Here is a 10,700-nt window from a genome sequence, read left to right as displayed (position 1 = left end):
TATATATATATATATATATATATATATATATATATATATATTAGCAGTGCATGTACTCCCTTAGCTACTGCTAATATCCTGGCTAAAAACCTGGGAGTGGGGAGTGAATCTGATGCCTCTGGCCTCCACAAGGAACTGAACTCAAACATACCCACACTCAGATACACATATAATTTTAAAAAATAAACCATAAAAACAAACAAATGCAAACCAAGCGGTAGTGGTGCATGCCTTTAATACTAGCACTTGGGAGGCAGAGGCAGTCAGATCTCTGTGTTCAAGGTCAGCTTGGTCTACAGAGTAAGTTCCACGGCAGCCAGGGCTACACAGAGAAACCCTGTCTTCAAAAAAAAAAAAAAAAAAAAGGAAGGAAGGAAAAAAAAGAAAGAAAGAAAGAAGAAAGGAAAGAAGGAAAGAAAATGCTCAATATCTTTCCTTCTTTGAAGCTGTCTGTAGTGGCATACACCTTCAAATCCCAGCATTTAAGAGGCAGAGGCAGGTGAGTCTCTGTGAATTAGAGGCCAGCCTGGTCCATATAATGAGTTCAGGGCCTATTCAGCTCAAACACTCCAACTCCACTTGGACTAACTCATACAGTAAAGTCCATACTCATTGCTACAGAACCCAACTCTAAATCCAGAACCTTAGGAGTATGGGGTTACACTGCAGGTGTGGTGGGCATGCCCAGAGTTTGCAGGAAAATGTGTGTGTGTGTTTTCCTTTTAACTTTTCCCTTAAACCATATGAAAGACTGGATGCCACAGTCTTTCAGAGAGCTACCCTCTGTGTAAGGCACTAAAGGCTGACACTACTTCATCTCAGACATGGTTTCAGCTTGAAGATTCCAGAATTTACTTGTCTTTCTGCTCAACAGATAACTCCTGGGCAAAGGAGGGCACAAGACTCAATCCTGCCATCCCAAGGTAACAAGACATCAGCCACCTGTTCCCATCCTTTACGTGCACCTGCCTTAAGTGTTTCTGCATTGTGAGGGCAGAATCCAGCATGAACTAGCCCAGGTGTCAGCTAAAAGAACTAAGCTCAGAGCCTTGTTTTGGGAATACAATAGGTTTTCCAGGAAGAACTCCAGGAAACGTGTGTCTCTGGTTATCATTATCGCCATAACTAAACAGTCATCTCCACATTGCTATGACCAGTTAGTTACCTTGCTGTCGGGAACATTTCTTATCTGTGATCTTGGTTTCTGGGCTTCGACCAATCACAACTGTTTCCAAATGGGGAAGTCTGATTCGCTGGTGCCGGCTGTCCTGTCTCACCAACCAGCACACCCGAATCATGGCTCTAAAAACGAAAAAGAATCACTGAATAACAAATCACCCAGGCCACACCCAGCCTTACCACACATAACTGTGAGGATGGTCACAAGTGGGTGGCTTCACCTCCGTAGTCTCAACTTCCTCCTCTATAAAGCTGTGATAATGACAGGACTTAAGAAGCTATTGAGGATTAGTGAGATAATGCAGGTAAATATTTACCTCTACAAATCATGCTAAGCATTGATATCCTATGCTGGGCATTAAGTTAAATGCAGAGTCCCTCAGAACTTATAACTTGAGAAGCTTGGAGTAGGGCATATGAGAAGACAATTCATACACTAGTTACTGTGATATGATACAAGCACTGTAAAGAGTCATTAAATATGGTATTGGCCCAGTGACAGGACTGACCCTTGAGATTATTTAAAAAAGGTTTCATTAAGAAGAGATATATCTGAGGGTTTGGGATTGTGCATGACTATTCCTATCAGAGACCAAGATAGACAGCTGAGTAGTGAGAGCAATTGCAGCTCTTCCAGCGGACCTGTGTTTGCCTCTCAGCCCCTACATCACTGTTCACAAACATCTGTAGCTCCAATTCCAAGGAATCTAATAACCTCTTCTGACCTCCAAAGGCCCTACACACATATGGTGTATTTACATATATACAAGCAAAACACTCACACACTTAAATCGTTAAGGGGGAAAAAAGTTCTTCAGATCTCTGTTATCTTTCTATGTATTAGGTCTTTCTCTGTACCCATCTTCGTCTCTATCTCCTTTTTGTTTATGCGAGAGAGTTGAAGTCAGGGCTTTGTACATGCTAGGCAAGTGTTGTCCCACTGAACTACATTCCTATTACAGAAAAAGAGAATGTGTATGCTTGTTAGTATCTGCACCATATGCATGCACTCCCCTTAGAAGCTAGGAAAGGACACCAAAGCCCCTGGAACTAGAGCTACAGGCCATTAAAGCCACCAAACAGGTGCAAATGTACTAACTGCTAAGGTATCTCTCTAACCCGTTTTTTTTTTTTTTTTTTTTTTTTTAAAGACAGGGTCTCACTTCAGCACTGGCTAGCCTGAAACTTACTATGTAGACAAAGCTGGCCTCCAATTCTCACAGATCTGGAGGCCTCTGTCTCCTACATACCAAGTTCCAGGCCAGCCAAGACTACGTAGTGAGACCCTGTCTCAAAAACAGGAGAAGGAGAAATCTAGAAGATTCACTTATCTTCTGGTGACTTTTGGAAAATAGCAAAGGAATAACAAGATATCAAACAAAAAATTTCCAATTTAGCCAGACATGGTGAATGACTTTTACACTCAGGAGGCAAAGATAGGCAGATCTCTGAGTTCAAGGCCAACCAGAGCTACATGAGACTCTGGCGCAAAAAAAGAAAGGGGAGGGAGGTGTCTAGGGTTCTTTTTCTTAATAATTCATTTTTATTTTATATGCATTGGTGTTTTACCTGCATGTATGTCTGAGGGTGTCAGAGCTTGGAGTTAAAGACAGCTGTGAGATGCCATGTGGGTGCTGGGAATTGAACCCAGGTTCTCAGGTCTGGAAGAACAGTCAGTGCTCCCAACCTCTTAGCCATCTCTCCAGCCCCATGTCTAGGATTCTAATTTGGAAGATGCCATTAGACAAACTGAAAGATTTATAAATTTATGAACAAAGTGCAGAGATGGCTCAAAGGTTAATAGCACAGACTGATTTTGGAGAAGGACCAAGTCCTTCTCCAAAGCACAGCCCCCAAGTCAAGCAGCTTGCAAGTGCCAAGAATCCTGGCTCCAGAGGATCTGGCACTTCTGGCCTCTGTGAGCACCTAAATTCACGTGTAACCACCCACCCCTTAGCCACCCCCCCCCCATACACATAATTAAATTTAACAATAAATCTTTTTCTTTTAAAAAGGAAAAGAGATGAAGGAGAATTTCATATTGGTTCCCTTGACTAGTTTTGTTGGGGGGCTGAGAGTTTTGTTTTTGGGTCTGTGTGTGTCTGTGTGTGCATGAGTGTTTTGGAGGGGCTGTCTTTTGTGAGAGAGGTGTGAGTGTGTGAGTGTGTGTGTGTACTGGGAACCAAACCCAGGGCCCTGCCCTTGCTAAACAGGTACTCTACCACTGAACTAAATCCCCGGCCCTGAATTTTACATCAGAACACAATTAGTTGACATGGCTTATACAAGCTAAGATACACAAGTAGGAAGCACAGGAGAATGGTTGAACTGAATGTATTTGAGAAAAGGTGAAGCAAATAAAAAAGACGAAGTGACTCAGGAAAGCAGAAGGGCTGGGCTAGCACTAGCTTTTTAGGATGTCTCTCTAACCTCTAAATCAGAAGTTTTCAACTTTGCTAATACTGCAACCCTTTAATACAGTTCATCATGTCATGGTGACCCAACCATAAAATTATTTTTGTTGCTATATCCTAACTGTAATTTTGCTACTGTTATGAATCATATATCTGATTTGGAGGATGTCTGACATGTGACCCCTGTGAAAGGGTTGTTGGACCCCCAAAGGAGTCGAGGCCCACAGGTTGAGAATTGCTGCTCTAGGGCCTTCTTACCACTCAAGCTTCTAACACCTGGGGAAATCTTGCCTCCTGCCAAGTGGCACACATGCTTTCTGCACAAAGGCTGTATTCAGGCACAAAAATCAAAGAAACCACATTCTCAAAAACGAGAATATTGTTACCATCTGCAAAAACAAGACAGTGCAAGACAGAATGAGCCTGAGTGCACATATCCAAGAATTGATTAGTGTGAGCACATGCAGGCCAAAAACGCTCAAAGTCCTCTGTCAGCTAGGAAAGGTCTCCAAAGCCACACAGTCAGAGGCAGCCAGGAGCCAAGGGGACTAATTAGGAAGGACTAGGAGAGGCATCCCACTTTAAAGAGCACAAGAGACAGTACAGACTGCCACAAGGGTGAGCATCAGTCAAGAGGAGAAGGCAAACTTGGCTACACCAGAGATACTGCCTCAAGAGTCACTGAAAAAGGACAAGAAGAAAGGAAAAAATACCTGGATGAGAAGCTAAGCTTCAGCATGATCAGCAGGACACAACTGCCAGGCTTTACTTCAGAATAAGATGAAACAGAAGCCCAAGAATCCCTGGCCAACAACTGTGTGTAGGCAGAGGAATGCAGAAAACTGGAGTCAGAGACTAATCTAGAAGCTGCTATTATAACAGAGGCCAGAAAGTCCAAAAGACAAGTCAACAGGTGTCTGAAAAGAGTTGATGAGAGTATAGACTCGGCTGTTCATCTAAGACCCTAAACCAGGGCCCACTTGTGATGATACTATAGGCAGGTCCCTTTACAATGCTATGTTCCATGTGGCATCTGCTTGGCCTGTTACAAACTGATGGGTGAGCAGGTAATGTACAGAGAAGTGAAGCATGTCCTCATTGGGTATTGAGAAACATAGTCATGTGATTGACTACTCCCTCTGACAAAGAAGCCAGCACATAGTGGAACTTCAGAGGATCCAATAAACAGCTAGGAACATAGCAGGAAAATGGACATAGCCCTCCCTTCTGCCACAAATAAACATACATTTTATACCCTCATGTTCTTAAGTTGTGGTGTTCCTTCTGATGCAGTGACTGTACAATGCTTACACAACAAACCTTAAACAGTAGGTTGGATCATTTGGGCCTTCAGACCCAATTTGTCGGAATTAATGACTTTAAAATACAGGGAATACAGACGGATGATTATTCCTGAATATCAGCCAGACCATACAGTAAAATTCCATAAACTGCAAGCATCTTGACTGCAAAGGTCATGCCTATCTTAGCACTGTATTTCCAGCATTTACTACTTGGCATACAATAAGCCTACAAAAATCAGCAAGCTTACAATGTTTCCAAATAACTGATCAGATGATACTGCTACCAATTCAAGGTTTTTCACCTTTTCTTTACTTCCTGCTCCTTGGGTTCCTTGACACAGTCTTACTATGTAGCTCTGGCTAGCTTAGAACTTGCTATATAGGCTAGAATGGTTTTAAACTCAGAGATACACCTGCCTCTGCCTCCTGAGCACTCGAGATTAACGGCATGCACCACTGTTGCAGGATATTTGATCCCATTGTGAACCCCAAGATTGTAAACTATAAAAACTTATTTCTAGTTGTGGAGTAGCTTAACCTTAACCCCAAGAGCTTCTGTTTACTATAAACAAGTACTGTGGTTTTAGCTCAGCCCTAGCATATACCTTTAATCCAAGAACTAAATAAAGTCAACCCTAGGTCAAGAGGTGGAGCAAGAAACCAACTGACAGGTTATTAAGCAAAAGAAGGGGCATTGAGAGAAGGGTATTTAAGACAGCATGGAGAAAAAGGGGCTTTTAGCTTTGAGCTTTTGGCTTTTTTCTTTTACCATCTGAGACATGAGGTGAACAGGAAGGGCTTTTCCTTTTGGGAGACTTTCATCCCTACATATGGCTCTAGAGTCTTCACCGGTAAAATCAAAAGATTGGGATCTTCTTTTATTATAACAACACACCACCACACCCAGTTGGGTTCCTCTTTCCTAAAGTAGAGCAGTTCATTCTACCATTCCCTCCCACTTCTGCTGGGTACATCCCTGGATACCACTCCCTGATTCTTAGGGAACCCAAATGATTTGATAGGTGACATGACGCCAGAAATCTAGCTTGAAGCACTGTTAGCACAAGAATTTTCTGCAGGGGCTGGGAGCACTGGCTGCTCTTCCAGAGGACCTCGATTCAGTTCCCAGCATCCTCATGATAGCTCACAACTGTCTGGAGCTCCTGTTCCAGGGGATCTGACACCCTCACACAGACATGCAGCCAAAACACCAATGTACATAAAATAAAAATGTTATAAAAAGGTGTGGGCCACCATACTTCATCTTAAATTTTTTTTTCTGCAAAAATGGAAATGTCCTAAACCTTCGCCACAAATAAATTAACCCACAACTGACAACTGAGCTTCTGAATATTTTTACTTTAGACTTTGTTCCCAATTAACTTAAACTCAAAATTACATAACCACAAATGATTGTGGACCACCAGTGTCCAACACAGGCTTGAATTTAAGACTCTCAGCTTCTAATTTTCTCAGAGGTTATTTATTTCATGGAACTGGCCCCACTGACCACCCTTCTTACTCTTCCCTCCCCAGACACACATCCTTAGGAATCGCATGCTGCTGTATGGAACCTAAGTAAGCTACTCTAAATGTGGTATGCTGATGTTGAATTATCCTGTTCTCCTTCCTAGAAATCAAAGTCTTAGATTTCAGGTCCCATCTCCTCTGAGGCCAATGGAGTCATCATCTTTCACAACTTTCACAGTTCTATTAGCCTTGGGAAGAGACTCCCCACTGCATCTCCATTCTAGACAGGAAGAAAGGTCCCTGGAAACCACTGATGGCCAGGTCTTGTATTCCAGGATACCAGATGTTCAGCATAATTTATTAAGAACATACTTCATGGGGGCCTGAGAGATGGCTTAGTGGTTAACAGCAATGACTGCCCTTCCAGAAGAGCCAGAATCGATTTCCAGCATCCACATGGCAGTTAACAACTCTCTATAGCTCCAGTTCCCAGGGGATCCAATGTCCTCTTCTGGCCGCCATAGTCACTGCATGCACACAGATATGCATGCAGGCACTCATACACAAAAATAATATAAAAAATATTTTAAAGAACATAGTGCATGGTGGGCACTGTGTTAAGTGTCTCATTTACTATGTCTCACTTTCCGTCTATGGAAAGTTAAGGCTAACACAAATAAGTACCATGTCAAGCAACAAAGACACTGTGTGCCAGTTAGGATTTGAATTCTTTCCAAAGAATAGCTTCTTAGCCCCACTACGTGATATTGGCTTGGGACTCACTCATTCATTTGATCAAGATTATTTCTTTTTCTTTTCCTTGTACTAATATTTTTATTTTATTTTACGACCTGTCTTTCTTATATAACCATCTTCATACATATCAACCTTTGCCTACTTAAAGATGTTTTTCTTTAAGTGGATGTTTTATTTTATTTTTTATTTCATGCCTACTATGTGCATCATGCTTTTCTAGCTGGAACCAAGAGCTAACACATACACTGTTCCTTCAAAAGCCCCCAATCTCAAAGAAGATCCAGAAATAATTATAATCAGTGTGGTATGATTTGTTTGTAGAAAGACTATGGGAATGCAAATCTTTAGTTACCATGAGAGGAAGGTATCCTGGAGATGGGCGTAAGATAAATCATATAAACGTGGTTAATTTGGTAGAAATAGGCAGCCTAATTGAGCAACAAGAGTCAGAAAATGGAATTAGGAAGACATTTCTAGACAAAGCGAACAACCAGGGAAAACACACAAAGACATGGCACATGTGCATGGAGAAAAATGAAGTACTAAATGGAACCTAAAGCTGAAGGCAGGGAAGATACTACAGACCACACAAGGTCCAGATAATGCAAAGCTCCAAGTGACTGGATGACAAGCTGAAAATGGGCAAGTTTCAATAGATCTTGCTGAAAGAATGGGGGCAGGGGTAGGGGGAAGAACAGCTATGTGAGCAGACAAATCAATAATGGCCAAACAGAAATTGAACACAGATTTCCTTACAAAGATCATTCTTGGAAAGAAGTATAAAAAAACAACATGCATTTCTTCCCACATAAACAAAAGATTTCTAAGACAGAGTCTGTAATCTCAGTACTCAGGAGGCACAGGCAGTATGGCCACAATTTGCGGCCAGACTAATCTACGTACTGTGACCCATCTAGAAAAGAAAAAGTTGTCCGTGCCCGGTGGCATTCGCCTGTGTCCCATTACTGGGAAATGGAGACAAGAGGATCAGGGATTTGAGGCCTGCTACGCTGGCTACATGAGAGCATGACAGAGAGGGGCTCTAAGAAATCCCCAATATATGTCTAATTCTCAAAAGTAATTGCCCATCAATTACGAATAGATGTAATTTCAAATACCCCTTCTTTGTTGACCCAGTCTCTGCACTACATGAGAGAGGCCTTACCGCTTCCGGCATTCTAAGGCCCGCTGAGGACACTGGTAGGGCACCTCAAAAGTTTCTCTTGGCGGGCGTTTCTGGCAGAAACACTTTCCCGACAGGATGAACAGCCCCGTTGGCTTGAACAATGTCCACTCTTATCTACTAATCTTTTCATGCTGATCTGGCAGCCAACTAGGTACAGGAGTCAGGGAGCATAGGGACCGGAACCTCACTCTCCTGAAACACGCCCTCCGGAGCAGGACGAAAGGGTGGAGCCTGGTCCGCACAGAAGGAAACCTCGAACTCGACACTCATGGCCACCGCTCCGGGTTTGCATGCGGGGCCAAACGAGTCTGCCCGCTTCTAATCCAACCAGCTAAGAAGGCAGACCAACCACTAGCTTACCCCGACGGCAGACACCCACAAACCTCACGCGACTCCACTGCGCCTCGCCGCTTCCGGTGCTGAGAGATGACGTCACAAACTGCTGCCTAGAAACCGGTGTTGAGTCTTTGACAATTGGCCGAAATGTTCTCTCGCCAGGTCAAGAAGTGGTGACTCCAAGTGTTTCCTTCCAGCTAGTTGTTCCCCTTTGCCGTCTCTGAGGCATCTGGCTGCCATTGCCTTACAGCCTGAATTTGGAGAGATTTCAGGCAGCATTCTTATGTGGCTTATCTGCGCAGCCATGACTTCTCTTGGCACTTCCTCCTCAGGAAGCTTGCAACATTTTAAGGCCATCTTTGAAAAGGAAGGAACGCGGTTGGAAGTAGTGAGACAAACTCATTCTGTAGCCCAAGCTGGCCCTGAACTCGCGAAAATCCTCCTGCCCTAGCCCCCGCAGAGCTGGGATTGCAGGTGTGAGCCACCAAATGCAGCTTTGAAGCCAGCATTTACGCTTAGGCTGGACTGCCTTACCACCCACGTTCATTACACTTTTCTTTCTCCTTAAGGAGAAGACGAGAGAGAGAGAGAGAGAGAGAGAGAGAGAGAGAGAGACCCTGCTAAGATTTCTTTTTTTCTTATGTCTTCACTAAAAGAACTGAGGGCAATCAGAAAAGCAGGAGGTTGGAATGACATCTTTGTACGGATTTTTATAGCGATTCCAGGACGTTCCCTAAAAGTCTTGTCTTGTATTGTAAATCACCAAAGGCTTCTTGGCAATGAAAGACTTTCTATCCCGGGAGCAAATCCAGAGTGTACAATCTGAAACACAATAGAAACCGAGCCTTACGGAGTCCCCCCCCTTTTTTTCCCCCTTTTGCTCGACTCTTTAGACAAGGTCTCACTGTAACCTAGGTTGGCCTTAAACTCAAGGTCCTCTTGCCTCTCCCTCTGAAGTATTGGAATCATAGGCCTTCACCACCACACTCAGCAAGGAGTGCTTTAGTTTTTTCATCAAATAAGTTACTATTGTTGCCTTCTGTGGAAAGGCAGACTCCACTATCTGATGGAGCTGACAAGACAGCATGGGAGAATGTTCCCGGGAAGATGGGAAAGGGATGCTTTTGTCAGCAGAGAAGATGCGGGTGTATTTTAGGATCAGAGCAGGAAGGGAGGAGGCATCTCAAGCTCTACAAGCCTCAAGGCTGAGAATGTGGTTCACAACTGCCTGAGATACTGAGGCAGCCCTGGTGACTTGACAGTTTGGCTTTTCCCTCAGGATTAAGTCTCTTAGCCCAGGCTTTTACTCTTTCAGCTGAAAATTGAAATGGGCCATTTATACAAAATTGGGCAGGGGTTTCATAGCCACTATCTAACCCAGTGTCTACAATGCAGTGACCAGAAAAGCAAGATTGCTTGGAACAATGCCTGGCTAAGGGCATGGCAGGCACTTAAGACATTCACTGTTTTCACATTGTTGGGGAACTAAGCACCACAAAATTTTCAGTTTCTCTATGAATCAAACAACTTAGTGGAGCTGGAGAGATGGCTCAGTGGTTAAGAGCACTGTCTGCTCTTCCTAAAGAACCCGGGTTCAATTCCCAGCACCCACATGGCAGTTCACAACTCTGTAACCCCAATTTCAAGGGATCTGATACCGTCACACTAAATACACATAAAATAAAAATTAAAAAAACCTACTAGTTTTTCTCTTCCCAAATCCCCATTATTCTGCTTTTAGTTTCCATGGGATTGGGAAGTCTGAAAATACCTTTTTTATACCTTTTTTTTTTTTTTTTTTTTTTGAGACAGGGTTTCTCTGTGTAATTTTGGCTGTTCTGAGACTCACTGTGTAGACCAGGCTGGCCTCAAACTCACAGAGATCCACCTGCCTCTGCCTCCTGAGTGCTGGGATTAAAGATGTGTGCCACCACCACCACCACCACCTGGCTGAAAATACATTTTAAGTGAAATCATATAATGTTTGATTTTTGTAACTGACATTTCACTTAACTCGTGTCAAGTTTCATCTACAATGTGGCACTTGTCAAAAGT

General features: G+C 43.2%; 1 protein-coding gene across 5 annotated transcripts in view; it reads right to left on the bottom strand.

Annotated features, from left to right (window-relative positions):
* Positions 1 to 8,707, bottom strand: part of Aptx (aprataxin) — a 27,016-nt gene extending 18,309 nt beyond the window's left edge. For 2 of the 5 annotated variants that reach the window (XM_055599109.1, XM_055599112.1), the window contains exons 1-2: positions 8,289 to 8,663; positions 1,166 to 1,302 (exon numbers count right to left, since the gene is read on the bottom strand). In XM_055599109.1, the coding sequence (XP_055455084.1) occupies positions 1,166 to 1,298 (133 nt within the window). In that variant the 5' untranslated portion in view covers positions 1,299 to 1,302; positions 8,289 to 8,663. The other 3 variants (XM_055599110.1, XM_055599111.1, XM_055599113.1) reach the window with 3 other exon arrangements.
* Between the last annotated feature and the right edge of the window lie 1,993 nt (positions 8,708 to 10,700).

The sequence above is a fragment of the Psammomys obesus genome, unplaced genomic scaffold (assembly GCF_907164565.1).
Source record: "Psammomys obesus unplaced genomic scaffold, mPsaObe1.curated_primary_1811, whole genome shotgun sequence".
In the NCBI taxonomy this organism is placed as follows: Eukaryota; Metazoa; Chordata; class Mammalia; order Rodentia; family Muridae; genus Psammomys; species Psammomys obesus.
Note: the sequence above shows the minus strand (reverse complement) of the source record. Positions and strands in the feature narration are given on the sequence as shown.